Consider the following 25,978-nt stretch of genomic DNA (forward strand, 5'->3'; position numbering starts at 1 on the left):
TGAAGGACAAGCACAGGGGTTTTACATCACTACACCTCCAGCCAGTCACAGGGGGGCATATGCTCACAACCCCATTTGCAGCAGCTGTACCCAAACTGTTGGAACATTGGCCCGAGGAAGTGTTTGATGTGATGTGAGTGGGTGGTCAGTTTGACCTTCACCATGCGTGTGTGTGACCCAGCCCTCCCACCCGCTGTCTCTCTGCACGACTCCCTCAGCTGACAAATAATTATTTCCCCAACAATCACAATTGTTCAATATTGTTTAATAAGCAACTCTGATATTGTTATTTGTCATTTGATAATGCCTCTATATATCTGCAATTGCACATACCCCTGAATAAAATTCAGTATTGAGTATTCATCTATACGATACAGATATGTTAATGCATGTAAGAAAAACACATAAATATTGTAGTAACATCCAAACAATGCTAAACACGCCTGGTAAGATACTGTACCAGATACAAGAAAACAGCACTTTCATTGATTGTACAATTTTCAGGTAGAAAATAACATTTCTGTATTGCAAACCTTAGTGGTGATAAATTAAAAAAAACGTACATATCATCATGGAGGCAACAATAATTAAATAAAAAGAGAAAATGGCACGCTAATTTGGCACAAGATACAAAAAAGACATAGATACTCAATCACAATGAGTTATTGTGTTTGCTTACACACTAAATGTTTAGATCATAGACTGTATATAAAAATGGATGACATAACAGTGAAGCCAAAGCATCTTGATCGCCCTATAGTGGTTGGCTGCAGTATAGGTAATAAATCCTGTCACCTCGCACTTGAGGTGTGTGCCAGATGTGTATTATCACTACATGTCGTGAGCTAAACGATGAGACAGAAGCTTTTAAAACTGTTGCAATATATTATCTCCATAAACCTGAGAATCTATTATAGTTTTTTTTTCAAACATTTCACCTCCTGAAGAAGAAAAGAATGATAAAACCCCTTTGTAAAGCAGAACACTGTGACTTCAGGATTAAAAAAGTACACTTCTAATTGTGCTGGATACATCATTAGACAAATAAAGGACATTCCACATACAATTATTAAAGTGTGAACAGATACTCAAAACTACACAGTGGCCATGCACATTCCCACAGAGAAGATTCTTCTATACACAGATAATACATGACGGCTCCTGACCCATCGACAAGTCGATAACAAACTGAACCAGTGACGTGGTAAAAAAGGTGGCCACGCTTATTTGGTCTCTGTGCTCGTGAATGTGCTTCAAGTACAGAAAGCTCTCAACTCAGGTGGTAGGTAGTTGAACCATAAGGTTCAGTTGAAGACGAACTAGAAAAACAGCACCATGTGTTTTTTTGTGTTCTTTCAAACAAGCGAGGCAATGGCCGCCACCGGGGAGCTGGTTTAATATTTAGTGGTTTTATGTGTTGTGCTGTTGTCAGGCAGGTGGAGAGCAAGTCAGCAGGTTGAAGGGTGCGTTCGAAATTAACCTACAAACAGAATTCCTTCTACTCTGATCATTGCTGGGGTTTTAAAGGTGCACACGAAGGAATCCTGGAGGACATGAGTGATTACAGATCTGATTCTGTGAGGTCAAAGATACTGAACTTTTAGAGTACAGTTAATTTTCAGTTGAAAAGGGATCAAATAGGTAAATACAAACTAAAATGCAGTTTCTACAAGTTTGTTTTGTGCCCAAATAACCATCCTCTGCATTTTTTCATAAAAACTTAAAACATCTACAGACAGACCGTACACTAACAGCTGGTATTTATATATTTGTATATTTTTGGTGCCTTCGTTTTTGGAGAAAATAGCTCAGAGAACTTAAACTTATTATATATATCAAAATGACCCTGTGGTTTGCTTCCAAAAGGGATTTTTCTTCTACAAAATACATACAGATCCATCACCGAGAAACTACAACCCAATAGGCTCTGTGACAAAATAAAAAAAAGCCATAAACTGATTAGAAATCATTAAAATTTACATCTTATTTGAAAAAAATGGTGTATAATAAAGCGTTTAACTACTCATATCACTACAAAAGAAAATAAATATCAGTAAGTTAAAAAAGCACCAACATTTTAGAAAGAGGGGACAGAGGAGTTTCTGTTGTAGTGTAACACTAAGGGGCAGTTTAAGTGGCCAGAACTGTCTCCTGCTACAGTCAAATCAGATGTTTGTTGTGAGCTGCTACCTCTCTCCTCACCTGTCACGTCCGTGTGTTCATAGTAGTCATAGGCACATGTTAGCGTCAAATGTGTGTGCGTGTGTGTGGCATCTGTTGGAAACTCCGTCTGCTGGTCACCTTATCTCCTCCATCTCCTTTCGTCCAGGCCCGTGAGGCAACTTCTCCAACTCCTCTCCTCCACATCACTGATGTGCAGATTAATATTCCCCTCCTCACTCCTCTTCTCCTCGGGCTCCGTTTTCTGCAGCAACGCCGCACCCCTACAACCGAACTGACAGGCTTGTGTGTGTGTGTGTGTGTGTGTGTGACCTTTGCCTCCATCGCTTCTCACCCCACCCCCCTCGCTCTCTCATCTCTATCACGGATTCTGCAGCAGCCCCTCCCACTGGATCGGCTGAGAGAACACCTCCCTCTCCAGCCACATCTCATAGCTGTAGTGGAAGTCCTCTGGCAGATCCACGCGCTGGCCCAGCACGCTCTGCAGGCAGTTGTCCACGGGCATGAAGTCGCCATTCTTGTTCTTATCATACCGGCGGCTGTTGAACTTCTCAATGTTCTCACGCAGGGCGCACTCCTCCGCCTGGAAGTCCCAGGGCCGTGCATCGATATCTGGGAAGAGAGGAGGAAACAAACTGAATCAATCCCTGAGACAGTCTTTTAAAATATACATATGAAGTAGTTTTGATATAAATATTTACATTTTTCTCAGTATTTGTATTTCTCCCTTGATGGTCTCCCTTATTTTCCTTTATTCATCTATTCTCTCTAACACCAATGGTGACAGATCCCTTGCTCTTCAACAAAAGGACTGTGACCCTGAAAAGTCCCCCATCTCTCTGTTGCCATGGCAATACAACCCCAGTCGCCAGGGGATGTCGGACCATTGTAGGTCTCACATATTGGAACGAACAGTCACCATACAGACAGATACATAAACACAACCGCACCATTAATTATACAATTAGAATTTACTAACCTTAAGTTACCACACAGCTTTGAGTGGATGCATTTTTTCTTTGCAGGAATTGTTCTATTTATCAGCTGCATGTGAGGGGGGAGGGGGACGACTGCTGGGACTAATTATCACTGTGATCGCTTCAAATATGAGGATCTGAGAGGTTAAACTGAGCCACGGCTCCGGGAGAATCATGAATAATAGTGACAGTGTGTTCTGATAACTGCTTCTTTTACAGAAGCAATTTTTATAAACATCGAAAGACCACACTGGTAAAAGAAGATAGAAGGAATGATGAGTGTAGGTAAATAAAGGTTGCAAAAGAGAGTTGAAATCTTTAAATTGCCAGAATAATGCAAAGATATATATTTTGTATATATCCATAAGACCTACTTGATATTGAAAATACATTGAAAATGTATTTATTTACTAAAGTGCATTTAATCATTTAATACTAATAATAATACATTTTACAGTCATTATTCAAACTGTTTACTCTCTGTACCTTTGACTGTACATAAAGATGGACAAAATATCTCCCTATCCTCCATCAGCTAATTAAAACCAAGTGGAAAAATGATCACTCAAACAAGTTTGATTAGAACAACTTATAATGACAGAACCTATTTTTGAGAATAATTTATTTGATTATATCTTCGTTATCAGACTTTATATACAGTCTTATCTGTACAATGAATTAATACATTTAGCAAATCCTCTTTACCGTTTCCGTACGCCCAGTCGTCGTTGAGCCTGTGGCGGACTTTCTGGTAAATGGCTGACATGGTCTTCATGTTGCTCTTCCTCCACTGGCGGCCCAGGTACTTGGTCTGGATCTTGAGCAACTTGAGGACGTAGAGCTGCATCATGGCCTGTTTCACCTTCAGAGCTCTCTTCAGGATGGGGGCCGACTTGAACACCACCAACATCTATTACAGGATTTAGGGATGAAGAGAAGAGCAGGACTTTTACAAACTACATATCAATCCCTCCTTATTTTTCTCTTCACACTGATCAAGGCCTGGACCTGAGTAAAATTACATTAATTAGTGATTAGTCTCATAGTTTTCAATAGATTTAAAGAAAAAATGAAAATGGCCCGCTGGTTTTGAAGTCAGATGCTGATAGGACACACAGATGCTAGCAAGAGATTAATTTAATTTAAAATATAGATTTTAAGACATTGTATCATGTCACATCACCAGACTCTGCTGTGATTCAGATTTCCTCACCATGGTCCTGGAGTGTTTCCACTTGGTCAGTTTGTTCAGGGTCCTCAGCAGGTTGATGCACGAGAACAGGTTCCTCCAGCAGAATTGGTTGCTGTCTCCTGCTTCCTGAAAGAACGCAGAGTCAGCTCATAGTAAGTTTTGGAAGAGCATACTCCTACTTGACCTTCATGCAGTTAGGATGCGTCAGGTGTGTTGTGACTCACCAGGCTCTCGGCTGTGAGCTCAGGCATCTCATGGACCACACAGTGAGGGAAGTCCAGCACACAGATGCTGCAGTGAAAACACACAAATGTGGATTAAATAACAAATCCACTTTATAACATCCCAACCTGAATCTGCAAAAGATGTGATAGGCTGAAAACGTTTTTACAGTCTTCACACCTGAGCTGCCTATGACTCTATCACTTCTGTGAAGCCATATGTGCCACCATCCATGAGACATAATAGTCACACCCATAATGCCAGGTTACCCGTTTTGCACTGTAATACCAGGAGGAACCCAAAAAAGACAAATTGTCAAATTCTCTGTACCTTCAACAGTTTAGCTCTTTTTGGTGGGATATAGAGATAAACTGTGCTATTCAGAGATGTCACCAATGAGAAGAGTGACAGAGAACAGGATCCTACCTGTTTTTGGCACTGATATAGGACATGATGTTCTGGTTGAAGAACTTGAGGATGAGTGGGATACAGTTGGCGAACACCAGGTGCTGGGAGACGATCTCAAACTGCAAAAACAGGGAAGGTGTGGGAGTGTTACACAGTTTGACAGTGTGGAAAAGAGCAACAACTGACAATAATAATAATAATAATAATAATAATAATAATAATAATAATATCATAAGCTTGATTTGTACAGCACGTTTTTAATAAATTCAAGTTCACGGAAAGATTCACTAGACTTGAAGGAAAGATGACAGATGATGATGTTGATTGACACAAACTCTCAAATGGAAAATCCATTTAGAAGAATAAATGGGGAAAAAAATCATGTAACCAACAACCCATTGATGAGTTTCCTGTGTGGAGAACAGGTCAAGAACCAAGGGATTTTTTATCATCGTGTGGCAGCTGAATAAATCCTTCACCTCACCAAAGGAGATCAGCTCCTATTTCAGTGTTTTATTGAGTGGTCATTGAAAATGTGCTAGAATTTCCATTATTTTCTGCATTCAATGATTTGTCCATTGTTATAAAACAGTGTTTGTGTGGTGGTCAAATAAAGAACAAGAGGAATCAATGACTCCCTGCATCAGCTGCATTCTGCTAGTGTATCCCTTTTTGTAGCAGCAGAGGGCGCCACCACCATAACTGTGAGGAGCAGCCAATTACAACACAGTGGAGGAATGTCCCATCCTAGCAACAGCAAATATCTGCATCCGATTGAATGAAAGCCCTGCAGATGGAAAAATAACAGCAAATATTTTGCTAAATTATATTATATTATTATAATGAGGAGCAGTTTTTCAACCATATTCTCTCTTTCAATCTGTTTTCTGTTGTCATTAAGATGAACAGAGCTTCGAGTGTCAGTCCAGGATGGAGGCTGGCAGGTGGGGGCTTGTAGGTCCAAGGGTGGGGGGAGGAGATTGAAGATGAAAAAAGGGGAAGAAATGGCAACGCTTAACCAGATAATCAGGTAGAGGGTGTAGGTGGCACTGGGGGAAGTGCAGGGTATATGTGCATGTGTGTGTGTGGGGAATAGATGTTAATGTGAGCTGCCTGTAGGAGGGAGGACTGATGCTGTGTGATGTGCACATATATATATATATATATATATATATATATATATATATATATGTGTGTTTGTGTGTGTGTGTTTGTGAGTTACCTGATAGATATGGTTGAGTTTGAAGTGCTTGAGGAGCAGCAGCAGCAGAGCAGAGATGGCCTTCACTATGATTTCCTTGTGACGGTTCACATCAATTCCCAGCTTCATGCTCTGAAGGACTGTGATACTGGAGGACACACACACACACACACACACACACACACACACACGCACATGCACACACACACACACCGTAAGGCCTTCGAGTCTATAATAATACAGCTTTGTCTCCATAAAAGAAAAAAAAGCATTCAAAGACTGACAGCTCATTCCTCTTTGAAAACAAGTGTATTTTCCATCAATGGCAAGCTAAAAAGAATTTCAGCGATACAAATATAAGACTGGGTTGTGAATCTTTTCAAGACGTTTTTTAAAAATCTTTTTCGCAAAAGGTCAGTGTCAGCAAGTCCCCTGAAGAAAAACAACCAAATGAAACTATATTTCTAATAGTTTTCCATCAAAATTCTAAATTTTATAAAAAACTAAACCCAATCAGCTACTGTAGTAGCTGTGCAGTGCAGTCTGGGAGAGGACTCACGGCATCTCCTCAGGCAGCACGTCAGCCAGGATGTTGATAGAGTCCGTTTTGGCTTTGGAGGTGGGGGCTGCAGCCAGCAGCAGCTTCAGGAGGGCAATCTGTCACAGGAAAATAATAAGAAAAAAACATCACAACACAGATTGACACATTCATCATCTTAGAGAAGGGTGAATTTAGCCTAGTTCAAGAGCTTTAAATTGCTTCTCCCATATCAACAGAATGGTAATACGCAAAAGAAATGTCTGATTATCAAAAAAATCTTCCTTGAACTCCATATGCTGTTCCTCAATTCATCTGTTTAATTACTTTATATCCACATGAAGGGTTGCAGAAACAAAAAAATGGTATGTGACTTACATTATATGTATTGGGAAAAAAAAAAAAAAAACATACAGCAGGTATTTCAAAACATTTCAAGATCTGTTTCCAACTTAAATTCAAACCCACATTTTACTCAAGTTAGATCAATTTAGCTGGATACTCACCACATACTGGGAGAGGTTAGGAAGCATACCCAGGTACAGGATCTCTGCTGGAGTCTCCTCCACCTCCTCCTCCCCCTGTACAACACAACACACATGACACACACACTTCAAAAACTCCATTCATCTCAAGGTTTTTGAGAAGAGCATCTAAATCCTAAGTTAATAAAAATACCAGAGTCAGCGGACACTGTTGCAGCTCGTCCTCCCTCTTGATCTGGACCTCAGCAATAGACACATATTTGTGCTGAAAAAGAAAAAGAAAAGTACATACTGTAAATCGAAGTGGAAGTGTTAATTAGCATTGCTGACTGACAACCAAAGTTAATCTGTGTAACTACACCTCTCAGTCTGTTTAAACAGGACGTATGGATTTTTAAGTGGGATTTCAGTGTCAGGGGATTCAGCAGCGAGGGAGTATTGATTAGGAGACTATAATGAGCCAAGGAAAAGACGAAGGAGAAGGACATTTGAGTCAGAACTATAGAAGGAGATGCTCACCTGTTTCAGAGTCTTGACACTCTCGTGGATGGGTCTGGGTAATCCCACCAAGGTCTCTGTGTCACTGCAACACAACCATCAGTTAGAGCAGACTCTGAGAGCAAAGTTTTAAAGAATAATACGAGGACGTCTCAGAAGAAACACGCACTTTCCCAGAGTGAAGCCGATGAACTTGTTTCTACTGGTTTCCAGGAAGTGCTCGATGTCTTTCTCCCTGTGGACGTACAGACAGGCTGCAGTCAGATTTTAGATCCATCTCTGAATGCCTGCTGCTACAATTATGTATCTGAACAGGCAACTAATCACAGGATTTTCAAGGCTGTACACACCCACACAAACACACACGAGTGTACTCAAAGCATTTCAGTCACACTATCAGCTGCTCTCTCTGTGCAATGGGTTCAAAAGCTGCTACTGATCAGGTCTGTGTGTTGCAGAAATGGACATAAACACACTTTGGGTTTGCAGATATTGAGGTTTGAAGATATTGAGGCATGATGAATAATATAAAGTGTCCTCTCTGAGATGTATTATTCATGAACTCAAAGCAGCAGCGAGCGAGCACCCTGCAGAGACACACAGGCTTCTGTCTGGTAAACACAGATGGAGAGCATATTGCTGGATGAGAGAGCGAGGAGGGATGATTTCATATATTTAGCTTTAATTTCTCAAAGCCTCCAGAAAATAATCATTCATTTCTGGTTGTCAAGTGAAGGTTCCTCTTATGTAGTGGTTAAAATGGCAGGTGGCCAACCATAATTTACAGGTTTTATTCTCAGGAATGCTGTTTGACGACTAAAACATCTGCTGGGGATAGTTTTAGGAGGTCAAGTAATTAATGCCTGTTATTTTTCATAGAAAGCTTTCGCATAAGCTGTTTGTAACGCCGTTTTGTGTGCTCCTGCTGAATATATCATTTTCAAGTATGAGAGAAGTAAAAGGCTACAGCACCCTTTCTAACCTCACTTACAGCCTTTAATTCTTAAAAAAGTCTCTTAGGTGCTGTTGAAAGCTGAATCCGAAAACAAAAACTGAGCAGTCAACCTGACTTTAGGGGCCCAGGGGAGGCCCTTGGGGAAGTTGACCCTCTCTGTTGGAGGTCTCAGAGGAGGCGGCGGAGGCGGAGGCTGGATGATGACATCACGGTCCAGGGGGTCCACCTCGCCCTCGATGCCGCTGTCAGTGTCCTCAGGGTCCTCCTCCTCGTCCCGCGCGTCATCGTTCTTGAAGGGGTCCCGCTCGTTGTACGTGTCCAGACTGTCCTGTTTGACCAGGGGCTGGGACAGAGAGGACGGGTGGTGAGAATGCGAACAAGAGTAACAAGAGTAACAAATCCAGCCAATCATTTTTTACATTTCCATAAAAACAGCAGCAAAATCATTAAAACCGCATAATGACTTTACCCAAAACCACCACACACACTTTACCTGATACACATGAACATTTAAAACCTTTATACTTTATTTTATATTCTCGAAAATCAATTATTTCTAAAATATCAATTAAAAACTAATACACCAACCTGACTTTTCTGGAAATGGGAATAAAATAATGCACAACAAGACATCTATATTTTTCCTATTGATTCCATTGTGTTGCCATTTACGCATCATATAGCTTCAATGTAGAGTTGGAATAAACTGATCAGAATATATACTGTGTGATACTGTCAAATAACAGGGACTAAATTGATTTTAACAACTTAAAACCTGATTTTGAAAACAGCAAGTAAAGCAGTTAAAGTTAAGGGGTTAAAGTTCATGAGAAGTTTTAAATATTACATTACTGATGCTTTAGGAAAATGCCACGTCCAATATTTTGAAGAGGACAAGTTCAAGGACAGAACTGAATTTGGTTTTGATTAATGGCTTTTGGCTGACATCTATATTTACTTTCCCTTATTCACCCTTTGGTTTGATGTCTCCCAAATGACTGCATGAATAATGTAAATACACTGCATGTAGACTTACAAACAGGATTTTCATTCCCTCAGGTTGACAACACAAAGAAAAAACGTCAGCCAGTTTTGTATGTGGTCCTCAACTGGAAAAAAAATTGAATATGTCTGTGTGAACTGTTTTAATGAACAAACCAGGCGAGTTTCCTGCAGACAAAGCATTACAGAAATCTGCTGATCGGGCTTTTTCTCTTTGATCACATTTTTGACCATAAGGGAAATAAATCTGAAAAGTAAGAAAATCGGTAATGTTTGTGGTGTGTTTGTAGTTTGCAGATCGAAAGACGTCCCAATCGACGAGCAAAATCATATAAATGAACACTGACCTCAGTCCTGTCATGTAAAAAAACCCCAGTTAATTACCAAAAAATATGAATCAATCAATGTCACATTAATCTTTAGTTTCCACAGCAACTTCAAGCAACATTAGTGATTAGACTTACCATGTTTAACCAAAACATACACAGCAAAACAATGCAAGCACGGCCCATATGGTTCAAACTCTATATTAAGCTCTCATCAACAAACAATCCCGTTTTAGTTCAAGTGTGAAACACACACACACACTCACACACACAAACACACACACACTCACACACACACACACACACACACACACACACACACACACACACAGTATCAAAGTCTCTAATGAATGAGTGTGGCAATAGTGCAAGCATCAGGCATATGAGTCAGCAGTCTAGACATTAGTTGAGATAGTGCAGTCGATGTATGGTGTGCCAGTGACAGTGCTACTGCTAATGTCAATGCTAAGTGAGGAGTGTATGGTGGAGAGGGAGGAAGGAGGAGGAGGAGGAGGAGGAGAAACAGTGTTGTGAGCCATTCTCTATGGAGAAGCCATTCTCTGCTGAGTGAGAGGTTAAGCTAAATGTTGCTTCCATCGGGGTTAGGGGACAGCCGCTTCCAATGACATCCATTTCAGAGAGAGGTCAAGTGAAACCCAAATAGAAACCCTGCAGAGGTAAGACAATGCTCGAAAAGATCTCGGTTCACCTCCTCCATGAATGCATTTTCATGACATTGACCCCTAGTCCAGAGTCCACAGTGCAAGGTGATTTCTTTTGAGGCCAAACCCAGTAGCAATGTGATGAAAACTACACGGGAGAGATGCTACTACTGCAGATGTGACCGTCTTTATGGGGACAGTGGATACAGTGAACGCTCCAGCGCCAATGATAACAGCCAGCAAGTCAGCCCTATCTTTTAAAACTCCATACCCATGTACTGAGCAGGCCACAGTGGAGGAGGAGGAGAGAGGAGGACAAGGGACAGTATGATGTTGGAGAAGGAGGCATCAGGCACAGAGATAAGAAAAGTTGGGAGAACAGAGGAGGAAGAAATAGGGGAAGGAGAGGAGGAGAGGACAGTGCGAGAAGGAGGAAGATATGAAATTAGCACAGAAAGGAGGAAGTGGGAGCACAGGGGAGGAGAACGTGAAAGAGGAAGACTAGAGGATCAAGAAATGGGGTAGGGAGAGGAAGGGAATATGGTAGGATGTTGGAGAAGGGATGAAAACAGTGGGATAAGCACAGAAAGGTGGGAGGGAGGTGGGAGCAAAAGCAGCAAGCGGATGAAGAGGTAAAAGAAAAAGGAAAGAGAAGGAGAGAATGGTGGGAGAGTAGAGGAGGAAGAAATAGGGTAAGGAGAGGGGGAGAGGTGAAGACAGAGGGATAAGCACAGGAAGAAAGGAGGGAAGTGGGAGGACAGGCAGGACAAGGAGGAGAAAGAGCAGAGGAGGAAGTGATGGACGTAAGCTAGGTAAAGTAAGCTTGTAAAAGTGTGATGAATGGAGGAGACAGGTATGGAATAAAAATAAAATATAAAGCGTTAAAGGAAGATAAGTGAAGGGCAGAAGGAAAAAGGAGACAAAGGAGGGAAAGTTCAAAATATGCAGGTGGAGGAAATGTAGTGAGGCAGAGAGCAAGGTAACACCACAATCACTCAAGAGCTTTAAACTTTTGAGTTTCAGATCCATTTCTTTCTTGATACAGATCAGATCTGGATCAACATGCGAAGGAAGAACTGGGGCAAACACTAACAAGCTTGGATAAGGTTAAATGACAGGAGGAGGGAGATCAGGGAAGGACAGAATAATGAGGAAGAAAGGCAGGGAGCAGATAGAGGAGGGAAAGAGAAGATCGCAGGGTCGTGGGAGAGGAGTGCAAAAAGGTCCAGCTCAATGCAGAGAGGAAAATGCAAAAGGAAACGAGGGAATTTGTGGGTAAAGACCTGCTTCTTGGGAAAGGGACTGTCTCCTTCCAAGCTATCAACAAAGGCACTCTGTGGGGACACAAGGAAGACGGGCAATGAGAAACCATAAGACAGTTAGAAAGAGAGAAAGAGGCTGTCGGGTCAAAGCTGTACGCAAATACAAGGGGCTGAGATTCCTGACACCAGCACCAAGATCATCTGTGGTCACTGACTCACAACAGGGAACTGACAATGTTGGATTTTGGAAACGAGGTACGGAGGGAATTAAAAAATCAAATTTACCAGCAGCGGATGGAGCTGTCCAACAATATAAAGGGCAAATTATGGAGAGATGAGTCTTGGTTAGCTTTTATAATGTTACGTTAGTAATATAGTTCAGTTATGTTGTCGAGTTAAAAGGTAACAAACACACTTTTTTCTTTTGTTACTGAGATAAAATTAACAGCTGGTTAAAAAGCTGGAATGTTTTTTAAAATATTGTGAGGGAACTCAAGCCCTGATATTTTTACCTCCACCAATGAGGTTGTGTTTTCCTTTTCCTTTGTTTGTTTGATTAACTACAGAACAGATTTCAACGAAACTTGGTGTAAAGATGGAACATGGGCCATAAAAGAACCCATTTAATTTTGGTTAGATTTGGGCAAATCCTGGAATTAGTTTTTATTGTGATATAGGACACTTTAGACGTTCTCACAGATTTCCCAGGGAATTATTCATGAATTTAGATTTTGCGTGTGGAGGAAGAGGGAGGTCTTGTACCCTGCGGCTGCGGCGGCCCCTCTTCTGCTGCTGCTGCTGTTCGATGAGCTCCATGGCCGAGGCCGGTGGTGAGGCCGCTCTCATCGCCCTGACCACCTTGATGCTGTCCTCCGGTAGTGCAGGCAGGTTGAGACGCTCCCGGCCCCGCACCTTCATCTGCTGGAGCTCCTCGAAACCCCCCAAGGTGAACTGGACAGAAGGATGGACCAACAGTGAAACAACGTTGGGAAATGTAATGAAATATACAGTATATATAAAAAATCTATAAATGTGGTTTGTGCATTTGGCAGGTTATTCGCAGAAATACAACATAATACACAATTTCACTATTAAGATTTGTGGAGCCTAAAATCAAATAATATCTATGTGACCCCCGGATCTTAAGTTTAAAATGTCTTTGACTTGTTAGCACTATTTGAATTCAACACATATCTGAAGTAGTCTTTACACATCTAAGATAAAGTGAGAAAATAAATAGTGGAGAAATAATATATGTTTTTATTTTAATTTATCTGAATTTATCTTTTATTTATTTGTGCCTTATGTGGATGATGTTTGATTGGTTGTGACGTACTAACCAGTATCGTCTTCCAGAGCAGCAGGAGGACTTTCTTCATGGGGAAGTGTGGGGCATTCATGCTGCAGAACTTGGTCACCATTGTGAAGAGGAGCAGGGCAAAGGGTTCTCCGTTGTACAGAGGTGAACCTAAAGAGACAAGGGTCAAAGCCATGTGTTTGGATAGTGTGTATGGATATATGAATATGTCTGTCAATACATAGCATTGTGTTGTTCCAACAGTGAATGACACATACCTAACTCATTCTTGAAGGCCTCTCTGGCTGCGATCCACTCAGGTCGGTCATCCTCTGTTTGAACTCTAATGGTCTCCACCATCAAATACATGATGCTCAGTAACACTCTGCAAAGAAAAGAATCATGCACACAAGAGAGTTAAACAACATCAATAGACTTACAATACCAATTGCAGTCTGCTTTTGCCTATAAAAATGGGAGGAAATGATTCCTGGGCTCTGCCGGATAAGTAATTCAGCATCCATCCACATTCACCTGGTGCGTTTTGTGAATTAAACACTTTTTCAAACTAACTACAACGGTTTTCAATCTTGCGGCTGTAATTAGCTGTAAATCTACTCCTCTAGCCTGTAATTATATGTAAGTGTTCATCCGGGGAATGCACAGGGGAGCTTTGTGTGAGTGTGATAATACAAGTGTGTGTGTGTGTGTGTGTGTGTGTGTGTGTGTGTGTGTGTGTGTGTGTGTGTGTGTGTGTAAACGACCGTTTAGCCAATTTAACTGAAAAATCCATCCCATTAAGTGGAAGCAAAGATTGAAAATGAATGTGAGGCAGAGCAACACAGAAGATAATTACATTTTGTGGATAAGATGTGTATGTGTTCATGGAGGTACGTTTGTACATCTGTTTATACATAAGCCAAACTAAACCAAGGTAAACAGCAAGAGAGGAAACATAAAACTGATAATAATAACAAATACATATTCTTGTGTATGACAAATTGTCCTTATGATAAGGAGTAGGGTGTGAGCGATGTGGTTCTACCTCACCTGAGCTCCGTGCTGTCTGCAAGAGAGATGGCAGGTTTCCTCACTGCACTGCTGCACGCCTGGTTGTTGCTGTGCACACACACAAGTAAACAATTACATTATTTTAGTCTGTTAATAGTCAATCGTAGGCCAGTCTGCACATTAAAGGAATCAAATACAGAATGGGTGAGAATATCCAAATCTGTATGAACACCACATAATAATGATATGTTGTGTAGATCGACTGATTTTCCATTTTATGTCGTTTTGTATAACCAGCCATGACCTGCAGAGCCCCATGTGTGTGTTTGCCTGAGTGCTTTGCTTATTCTGCTGTGCAGCCTGGTGATAGCACAGAATGTGCCATGATGCCTAAGAGCAGCTTATGTAACCAGAAAGAAACACTGGATCCCAACTGAGACTGATACCAGCAGCAGCAAAGCTGACTTCAAGGAGGCGCTGCCACACCGCGTCGTCACCGGATGGCTTGAAGTGTGGATCACAGACGGCGTGTTTCCTGTGTTCCTGCATTTCACTTTCTCTCTGTGTGTATTTCTAAGCCCACAAACCTCCTCTGCTGTCATTTGAGCGAGCTATAAAAAAGGAAATGGGGGGTTTGGGAGGGGGGACAAAGCGTGTGCGAGGGAACCCGAGCTTCAAAAATGGGAGGATTCTGGGAAAACTTTGATCTTCTAACGAGAAAAAAACATGTTGAATCTTACAGGGATTGAATCTGTGACTTTTTGGTGGTGTGAAACCTGACGCCCACTCAATGAAAGACCTCCAGTCATAATCACATTTTTACCAGATACCACAGCCCTCTCCCTTCCTTTGCTGCAGGCCCTTGCCCAAAGGGGGAATATGTTTTTAAAAGAGATGTTTTGCGCCTCACTAAGAAAGATGCTATTGATTTTTCTTAGTAACTGATGATCCGGCAGTTTCTTTCTATTGTAGAAGCAAATAAAAGTTTTTAATGACTCATGTATTCCCAGCATGTTTAGTGCATCCCACTCACTCTATCTCCATGCTGAGCAGCTCCAGCAGCGCCGTGAAGATGCCCATGTCGTAGAGCAGAAAGACATTGTGTCTGGACCAGTGGAGCACGTCCACCTCTGTGTCGCACTCATCAAACACTCCTGGGTAAAGGTGTGAGGGAAATAGGACACAAAGCATGGGGGTAACAATGACTTTTAGAAAGACTGGAAGAAGATTTCAGGAAAAATCCTCATACAAAGATTTTCAGCTACGAGATGAATAGAGTTTCAGCACTTCTTCTTGAATTTGACCTCGTTGTTACTATAGTGTTGCAATATATTGCAACTGTAATTGTCTCGTGTCTATGTATTTATTGTTTTATATAGAGTTTAGTACAGTAACATAGTATTTTTTAAATTTTTATTTGACATTAGTGTCACTGTGTGACAAGCTGACTGACTTTTTAAGCAAATTTCAGTTAAATTAAAACTTGTAAACTAACTGCTATGGTAACATGATACATGGAGCATTTTCATGAAAGATATTTTGGCATTCCAAAGTGGAAAAAGCACAGGAAAAGATAATAAAATAAATAATGACTGAATTCCATTTAGTTCTGCTACTAGCTAGCCCAATGTCATGACTAATAGGACTCTAAAATAGAATGGAACCACTAATTTCATTACACTAGAGACAGCTGTATTTTTCCCTTATAATAAAGACACAGTGGATTTGCTGTGAAAGAAGATTGTTGCTGGCTGAACTGTGTTGGTTCTACGTACCCTGAGCCAGGTAGAGGATGGCTCGGGCCACCTTCAGCCTCTTGTCTCTGTCCGTCACCTCCAGTGCGTCCAGCAGCCTCATCACGTACGTCCTCTGCTCCTCCACCGCCAGCTCGATCCACCTCCTGCCTGGAGGACACAGAGTTCAAGGATAGGTCAAGGATTATATATTATATATATGAAGAAATTCCCTTGAGTAGTCTTGAGATATAAGGCCACTTTGACTTTGACCTTTGACCAATGAAAGTTAATCAGTGATTCCAAGTGAATTGTACCAGATGTAATGAAATTGAGGACATTGCTGATAAATTGTGTTCAAAACAACACAAGGTCATGGGAGCTTGACATTTTCACCTTTGACCAAAATAATATAATCAGTTCATTATTGATTCAAAATAAGTATTTGTACCAAATTTGAGGTAATTCCCTCAAGGCATTCTTGAGATATTTCGTTCTTCTCAAGAATGCGATGGACGCACAACCCGAAAACATAATGACTCAGGCCACTGGCTGCCGCCGGGCGTGGAGGCATGAAAAGGATTATTAGCACTAGCATAAACTTAGTCTTATGTAAAGCAGATCTTAAATAAAAACTAAAATGAAATGCAGGCCTTCTCTGGGTAGAGAATTTGATTAAGTCGACAGTAATCGGCTTAAGAGTCATGATGATCATCATGATCAGAGGAGCAGAGATCTTCTGCTTAGGAGACTCTGACTTACACTGTCTACTCACATCTTAGAATTAAACATGTTAGTGATAATCACCGTGATTCATGCGAGTGACTGTGAATTTATAGCTCGATGTGAAAAACATTGATGAGTAAACTGTCAGTGGACGTGAGTCACACACACTCACACAAAGAGCACAAGTCAATCAGCCTTTGACAGCTAACATGCAGCGCTCACACAAACAGACAGACTAATGAAAAGCCTGTAATGCAAAGAGGCAGCTCCGTGCTCTATCTCTGTAAAACAGCAGCCAGAGCTCTCATCTAATCCTGCTATTCATCTGCACTCGGCTCGGAGAGGACTTGTGAGTTAGAGGAGGACACAGATCATCTGGTCCAAAGGGAAAGATGCTGTTATGTCTATGATCACAGAGCCTTGAGACCATTGTGGTGTCTTGTTTATTCTCACAATAATGGTCTTTGTGTTTTTGCAGACACAATGTTTTCAAAATTATTGGTCCTTCATTCCCAAAGCTGGATGTTACTGGAATGATTAGCACCAAATGGGGGAAACTGAGAATAAACCATAAACTGTATACAAACCCAAACAATGACTGAAACACCCCTTAGAGCGGAAGGGAACTGTTAGAGGATGGGACTCAGGCTGAATAAAAACTCTGCAGTAAAACACGTCGAACACATTTTTCTCAGAGATGGTTTCTGTTATTTTAGGAAATTTCCAATCACAATTGTACGACGAAGTAAAAACAGGTTTGATTGAAAGCTGCGACTGACTCGTGATTAGTCGTCGGTATCCTGGATATCTTGGCTTGATTTCTGGATAGTGAAGGAAGTGGAACTGGTCGTCCACCTTTATATACATAATATTCAATAGTATTTTGCACATCAAGAAAAGTAACACTGTATTAAAGCTTGGTCTCTTTGTCAGTCTGGCAAAAATGTCAAAGTTCTCATTGAAAAAACTCTTTGTTCTTGGTAAAGACACATTAATCACACAGTTGGGATTGGGCCCGTCCCATCTGTATCTGTGGGGATATTCAGTCTTTGAACAGATTAAAAGAGCAGAGCTTTGATGTTCCTGGTCACCCTCGCCTCACACCGCTCGGCTTAAAAATAAAATCCACAGACACACGTGAAGAGCCGCTCCGGCTCACGTTGGACATCTGACGTGAGAAAACTGAGCTTTCACAGATTTTGGTGTGAAGCTGAGAAATGCACAAAAGGAAAGAAACAAAACAAATGGTTTTACTATAGAACAATTATAGTTGGTGAGTCTGAAATGTTGTCATTTCTCTAAATTCGGTTCAGTGTATTGTGCGTGCCATGTTGAGAAAGCAGGACAGTGCGGCCTGGGATCATTTTGTAAACCTTCAACCTTTCATATTTCTTATAGGGACGCTGTTATCTGGCAGTAAACTGGAGCCAGTCGGGGCATTCAGAGCTACACAAAGGGACTCAGTCTTGTGTCAGTCAACACAAAGCACACAGTCGGAGGAGCTGTCAAGGTTTCTGTGATAAACAAGTAACAGCAGCAGCAGCAGCAGCAGTGCTGGTCTGCTGACTGTAGACTTGTCTGTGTGTGTTTGTGACCCTGTTTTGTGTTTACATTTTTTTTCCAGTGGCAATAACAGTCACGCCTGGGGCCTGCGAAGTGAGCTCAACATACCCAGGATAGCTTTCTGATCCGGGTGAACTTAACCTATTAATAAGGCTACACACACACACACACATGGACACACACACACACACACACACACGGACAGACACACACAGTACCATGGCTCCTGAAGTCCTCCTCAAAGTAGTCTCTGTTGAGAGCGAACTCCGGCTCCTCTGTGTAACTGTAGAGCTCTGTGAACAAAATAATATAGAATTATAGCCAACCTCCACATCCGTCAAGGCCAAAGAGTGAAATTAAATTCAATCAAGCTGCAACAAATTACACACACTCATAGATATGACTATATTGTGTATTTTTACACATTTTTGTTTGGGGTTTCTTTTTTTATATATTGTATTATAATGCACATTTTTCTTTTTTAACAATATCTTAATTTTCTACCTTCCTCGATATTGGTGTTTAAGTGAAGGATATTTAAGAGCAGAATAGAAGACAACAATTAAAATTTTGAATTGTAAGAGTAGAGCAAAGAGCTTAACAGAAAGTAAATCTGACACATAAAAGCTCCTGCAGGTAAACACACCTACAAAAACAAACAGGACACGCTCTGAGCTCCTGTCTCCTCAGTGTGACTCTGATCTGTTTCACGCTCTGTCTAACAACTGTTCACTTTGTTGTGCATCTCGTCCTGTTCTGAAATCCGTCGTCATTCCTCCACCATGAGAAGCTGCCACTGTCTGTCTGCTTCACCGACACTCTTGGCAAATCACCCTCCAGGAAAACAATCACTTTGACTTTAAATCAATGCTGTCTCATACACATGTGCTGGCAACAACAACAACAAAAAAACACGGAGAGGAATCTGAATAATACATGTGAAGAAACTACTTGTACTCGAGTACGATAAGACATGTCAATCAGCTTTGTTGAATTTGGTTACTCTGTCATTTTTAAACCAGGTTGCACATGAGGTGTTACCAGATACACAGATACTGGAGCCTGAATGTATAATGTGTGTTTATTATTACTCATAACATCAGTCGTACAATGAGGACTGTGTCTGAAAAACATGTCAGGACCAGAACATTTGGTTCTAAGCTATTTACAATGTGTCAGGTTATCACCTCCACCATGTTTTCACCCGTCCATTGGTTTGTTATAAACAAAAACGACTGAACGGACTTCAACAAAACTTGATAGAAGAATAGGCCAAGAGAGAGACAATTTAATTTTGGCGTAGATCTGGACGATAGGATAAATCCAGGTCTTTCATTTTCATCGCCATTGGATATTTCACCTATGTCGCAGAGAATCTATTGAATCTAATAATTCCAGAAATCTCTGTCTCTCTGTATGTGGCTCACACACCTCCAGAACCGTTCATCTTATAAGCTTCACACTTGGCTTTTGTATTGTTAAGGGCCCAAGGAACTCCAGTGTTGAATTTGGTGAGACACGTTCAATATTAATAACTGATTCTCCGGGTCGGGGGTTCTGCATACGGAGTCAAGCTTTACTGAACTTTGAATAAACAGGTGAGCATCTCCTTGTGCAGCAGCAGTGGTGCAGCTTCATGCATCTGTGGACTGACTCCAGCAGTGGGTCTTTACTTTGCAACAGCTCAATTACTGCAGGTCACTTTTACAGTTTCAGAAAGAAAACTGCGCCCAGCATCACCACAGGCCAAACCAACAGCCTATCCCAAACAGGTTTAGAACAGGCACTGAACTAGTGTTTCGTTAATCTTGGCAGCTTGATTGAATTTAAGGGCTTTGGCAGAGGTATGCCTCTACTGAGTGCCTTTCTATTTGTCCTTTTTATGAATAATACTTAAATATATAATAACAGTGTTGTTCATTTAATGAGTGCAGATGCAGGATTATTTTTCCAATCATTAGCACACAGTTGAGTAGAAACCAGAGGTATTATTACAAGAATTGTGTGGGTGAGATCTGGTGTAGCACATCGAAGCACATCAGACTCATGACATGAAAACAATAAAATGGATAAAAAGTGTGTTTGCACAAATATTCATTCATACAAAAATAAAACTTGGTTTCAAACATTTCACTGTGAGTTGCGGAGGAGTCTGACCTGAGAGCTCAGCGGTGACTGTGTCCGTGTCTCCGTACTCAAACTCCAGGTTGGGAGAGTCCATGGAGCTCTGTGGACACGAGAAAACACACATGAGCTAGTGCAGTAGTGTAACACTGACCTCAGCCAATCACACCCACATACAAACAGACACGCAAACACACTGCAGGCTATTCACACTTTGCAACACCTACCACTACTCTGCACTCCATTTGCATTCATACACACCTCAGCTCCACACACCCACACCCACACACACACATGCTACACGCTTCAGGCGTTCACAGTTTTGCCTGATTGTGTGTGTGTGTGTGTTATCTGGGGGATCTCCAGTCACTGCCAATAAGTAATTTACATATTTTTCTCTCACACTTCCTCTTATCCAGAGCCACTAGCAATTACAGGTGCTCTCAATGGGAACATAGAGCTGCAGCGCTGCTTTAATCAGCGAGAATGAACAGTCACAGGAGGTTCTCGTCCATCCTGCTGCAACAGGGAAGCAATAAACCACAGGAAAGAGAGGACGCAGGAGTCGACACGGCCCCTGTTTCACAGCAGATTAGCCTCTGTGTCCAGGCGAGGGTCTCTCTCTCAGATCTGACTTCAGCCTCACCCTGTGATTAGCACGTGTCCAAGCTTTCAGGGATGGCGATGTCAGTCCACCACTTTGATCCAGACTCAAATATTTCACAGATATTGATAACTATGGAATACACTTCTGTAAAGTACCAAGCCTCCTTACTGATTTTTTTTTTTTACAAAATAACATCTTACCGTGAGCAGTGTTCAAATTCAAAGCAACTTCATTTGTGTCCGGACATAGAGCATGTCAAGACCACAAGTAAAAACAAGAAAGAAAACAAGGATGACATCAGTGCAAACAAGCTCACAGAGGAGTTCACATCCTCAGTACACATATATAGTCAGACCTCACTAAAAGCAAGCTAATAATGCACCGTAAAAAAAAGCATCCGTCCATATAATAAAGAAAGAATCAAATTAAAGAGCCACGATACATATCAGTGATCACCTCCTGGGACAAACAGTAAATTAACAGAAGCAAGAGAATTAAACTGGCGACAGGAACATTCTTGGTTTTTCTCTCTTTATCTTTTGGGTGTGAGACTTGAACTGATGAAATTTCCCTACAAGGATGATTGAAGATTCATGTCGTGTTAATGAGATTTAAAGAACATCACAGGCAGCACTGGCAGGCCTCCAGGCTCTGCGTGTTAAACCCTGCGAGAGCCGCCCTGACGACCGGACCAGCCCACGACTGTAAATAAGGATGTGCTCTGAGTCAGCGGTCCTGGTTAAATAACTGCTGTGTGCTGTCATGTATAAATACCTGCTGCTTCCAAGTCAGCACCAACTGAAATACGCAGCAGCGCGTCAGCCACCGGTTTGTTTATGACGCCGAGCTGCAGTAATGTGGTGTTGATGTCATTACTGCACTTGTAAACCAGGAAATGAAAAACTGCTGGGGAGTGCAGATGATTCACTGAAAATTACCCACAAGTCTGAGGGTGGGGGGCTGCGAAGCTTTGTGACCAAAATGCTCAAACTTCTGACCGACAAGCAAAAACTAAACCCACATCTTTGGTCTCGTCTTTAGCTTCCTACACTACAAATGAATGGAAACAACATAACAGCACCTTTGTGTAACTGCTCAGTAATGATCACGCTGCAAGGGGCCAATTAGGAGCAGCAATTTTACTGCTAGCTCTCATATAATAATGTGTAGAAATCATTATTAGGGGACCGTCACAAATACTTGAATATATATCTGTAGCGAACCTCCTGTTCACCTCCAATCTGTGCAAGCAAGGGGCCGAATAAAACAATCAGTTGCTGCAGAGTTCAACATTGACAAACTTTGACCTTGAGGGTCATTTGCCTGCATTTGAATATGTGTGACGCGAGATCATAATCCTATTGATGGATAATTGTAGTTTATTAATCACATATTTGGAAATTGAAAGAGGTGAATAGTTTTTGCAGCATTAGAAAACAACATGTTGCTGATTTTGTGGCTGTGGAAAAAATTATACGAAGTTCAATTTAAAAATTGTAAAACCTGTAAATTTGTGTCTCTGGGCTGAATGAATCTTTGCTCATTTAAAATAAACTCACCGTTAAAATCCAAACATTCATCCACTGCTGCCACTGTACAGTCCATTCCCATTCAAGTTTATTTATTACTGAAAATCATTTTTATGATCAGTTCAGCCCACAAGGCCAAAGGGACGTCTTTGAATTTTTATGTTTTAGATATATGATCAAAATTAAATGGAGGACCCACAACTCAGGATACTCAACAGATTTTTACAAATGAGTGTCAGAGGAAGTAACCCTGCTGATGTCTCAGCTTGGAGATGTGGGTGCAGTCAGAGCTCAAGACACTAATAGTTGCATATAATAGTAAGTTTAGGATCTGTTTATTTTGGGCTTGTTGCTGAGGACCTACATTTGTAATATCCCATGTTCTTTTTAAATCAGCTTTTTGTGAATCCCCTGAATTCATAGAAGTGCCCTGGTGAATTGCTGGAGTAGCCCTTAAAATAAATGACACTTAGACACCTTAAAAATAAACTAATACCAATGTAAAAAAAAAAATTTTTGTGTGTTTTTAAAAAGATCAATTTGTGAAGTGTTTCCTTTTTTTGACCAGAAAATTCCAAACCCAATGATTCTTGATCTGCAACAGTATCAAACTGAAAAAAGAGCTAATTCTCTCATTGAACATGATGAAACCAACCAATGTCCCTTTATACAGACTTAAATGATTTCTTTATCAAATCCACATCTATTAACGATCTGAAATTGATTCATGGAACAAGTGGCCCTGTCCTTGAGGTTTCTAATATAAAGCCCACTGACACCTGAGGATGTAAAAGATACAGACTGCTCTTTTCAAAGCCAACTGAGATTTCTCTTCAATCCCTCGAGCATCAACACAGACAACCCTCTCTCTCTCTCTCACTCACTGGCTCCCACTCCAGCCCCCCCCTCCATCTTGGCCGCCAGCTGACAGCAAAATCCGTCCCCACGCCAACCTGGCACGGCCACACACCCTGCACCACATCAGCGGGCAAACACCAGGCACGACGTCAACACCCCCACTCTGACCAACATTTGCCACATGGACGACACATGACTGCTTCACGGTCAACGCACACACATGAACCACTCCGATTTGAGGTTAACATCACAGACGCTGGGCCTCTGGTGCACTGAGGCCAGGAAGCATCAGTGTCAGCACACGGATCTGAAAAGTGCTGTCATATCAATATAAGATCATATTTGTGATGTCATCGATATACTGTATATGTTCAAATTAAACAAGTAATGTTAGACTTTACTTTGGCCGGTGGTAATTTGATGTCATTATCTGAACCTTAATACTTCAAAACACATAATAATACGTTCAATATTTATGGATATAAAGCTAATGCATTGTGCATGATGATGGTGTGTTTGGAGGTGGTGTGCTAGAGGGATCTGGTGGTAGAGTTGGTGATGGGTCTGGTGGTGGTGGGTTAAGTGGTGGTGGTGGGTCTGGTGTTAGTGGTGGTGGTAGTTGGTCTGGTGGTGGTAGTGGGTCTGGTGTTAGTGGTGGTGGTGGTGGTGGTAGTGGTGGTGGTAGTTGGTCTGGTGGTAGTGGTGGTGGTAGCGGGTCTGGTGGTAGTTGGTCTGGTGGTGGTGGGTCTGGTGGTGGTGGTGGGTCTGGGGGTAGTGGTGGTGGTGGTGGTAGTGGGTCTGGTGGTAGTGGTGGTGGTAGTGGGTCTGGTGGTAGTGGCAGAGGTGGGGGTCCTGACAGCAGCAGTCACCTCTCACCACCTTCCTCCTCCTCATTGAGCACCACTGTAGGATTACTGCTGGGTTATTTATAGGGGACAGTGCCAAAATAGCACCTTGGTGTCTGTGAGCCTGTCTGTCTGTTTCAGAACACACACACACACACACACACACACACACACACACACACACACAGCATGGAGAGCTGAGTCTGAAAGCTCCCCAGCAACAACTACACACACACAATCTCTCTCTCTCACACACACACTGTCTCTCTCTCTCTCACACACTCACACACACACACACACACACACACTCACTGTCTCACACTGTCTCTCACTCGCTCTCTCTGTCTGTCTCTCTCTCCACACAAACACACACACACACACACACACACACACACACACACACACACACACACACACACACACACACACACACGCTGCTGTCTCCCACTGTACACAAACGCCTCTCGCATTTACCTCCGACTCCTTCTGCTGCTCCTTGAACACATCTTTCCCCCTCGGCCTCAGTCTGTCCCCGGTATCGTTCAGGTTGTGGATGATCGGCACCTCCATGTCCTCCGCCTGCATCTCTCCGGGTGTCCGCGGCTCACTGCCTCGTCGTCCCCCGCGAATGGTGCATGCCGGGCCGGTGTGGAGAGCTGCTGACGCTGCGCCGCACCGAGAGGAGCTCCGCGGTCACACACACACCCACACACCGAGCGACTCCGTCCGGAGAACAAGTTGAGGGTCTGATTCTGCTCCTCCTGCACACCAGCCAAGTGTGTTTGATTCACTGTCCCTGCGCGCCCCGAGAGGGCGGGGTGAGGGAGAGAGAGGGAGGGAGAGAGAGGGAGGGAGAGAGAGGGAGGGAGAGAGAGGGAGGGAGAATCAGCTGGTCACATCACAGTGAATGGAGAAACTAAAGGGCCGATGGGCTGCTATGTTTTGTTAATGTGACCTCAAATAGATAAAAAATACAGACTGTTTATTATTCTATGTAAAAAGTAATAAAATATACAGATTTTAAGGGAAAATGCATTCTTCTATTCTGAAACCAAATGGACACAAGTAGTCACGTTTAAAATTTGATTTGGTGGATGACAAGTTTAGTAAATGAACAATATCTGACCACTGATTGAAAAAAATATTCATGTACCTACACATCAATGACTTTAAAAGGATAAAATTCATCAATCAAATTGGATAAAATATCACATAAAAATCCTAGTTCATTGTCTGTAACTAATTTGTCTTAAGTTTATACAGCAATAAATTCCGTTACAAAAAAATACCAATTTCACAATACGCTAACTCAGATAGCATACAGATGTGGGCCAAATATCCCAAAACAAATGTGGGTCTTTGATGGAAAACATCTGTGCTCTGGACAAGGTGTAATCTGGATGTGAACCCTGAAGTGGCCCATGTGGTAAATAGTGAATATGGCTCATAGTGCCAGACAAATACGGGCCACCTCTGATTGACATGTTTTGCTCTAACTTACATGTGGCCTAGATCTGGCAAACAGGAGCGGATCGGCCATTAGATGCACCCGCTTCACCTCCTGTCACACTCCCTTCTGTGGAGCCAGTGAATTTTTGATACAAGGAGGTGGGGGTTGGCTGCAACACACACACACACACACACACACACACACACACACACACACACACACACACACACACACACACACACACACACACACACACACACACACACATGCACATGCACACAGGCTGTGCAAACTACTTAAGATGACATGATTGGATTGTACAGTTG

The 25,978-nt window shown here is 42.0% G+C and overlaps 1 protein-coding gene across 2 annotated transcripts; it reads right to left on the minus strand.

The window, feature by feature from the left end:
* Window positions 1–249: 249 nt before the first annotated feature.
* Window positions 250–25,013, minus strand: strip2 (striatin interacting protein 2). 2 transcript variants are annotated; one of them, XM_069519661.1, is made up of 22 exons: window positions 24,677–25,013; window positions 20,397–20,466; window positions 18,458–18,532; window positions 15,993–16,121; window positions 15,251–15,371; window positions 14,257–14,325; window positions 13,485–13,591; window positions 13,250–13,377; window positions 12,672–12,860; window positions 11,931–11,981; window positions 8,768–9,000; window positions 7,872–7,937; window positions 7,724–7,787; window positions 7,398–7,469; window positions 7,226–7,300; window positions 6,741–6,838; window positions 6,203–6,329; window positions 4,999–5,099; window positions 4,575–4,641; window positions 4,372–4,476; window positions 3,864–4,068; window positions 250–2,793 (listed from the first exon to the last, which is right to left on the minus strand). In XM_069519661.1, exons 1-22 carry the CDS (start codon window positions 24,785–24,787, stop codon window positions 2,543–2,545), a joined length of 2,514 nt encoding a protein of 837 aa, XP_069375762.1. In that variant the 5' UTR covers window positions 24,788–25,013; the 3' UTR covers window positions 250–2,542. The 2 variants fall into 2 exon arrangements, with proteins under 2 accessions (XP_069375762.1, XP_069375763.1); XM_069519662.1 differs by lacking the exon at window positions 11,931–11,981 and having other exon boundaries at window positions 24,677–25,012.
* Window positions 25,014–25,978: the final 965 nt, after the last annotated feature.

This window comes from Paralichthys olivaceus, chromosome 23 (genome assembly GCF_024713975.1).
Source record: "Paralichthys olivaceus isolate ysfri-2021 chromosome 23, ASM2471397v2, whole genome shotgun sequence".
In the NCBI taxonomy this organism is placed as follows: Eukaryota; Metazoa; Chordata; class Actinopteri; order Pleuronectiformes; family Paralichthyidae; genus Paralichthys; species Paralichthys olivaceus.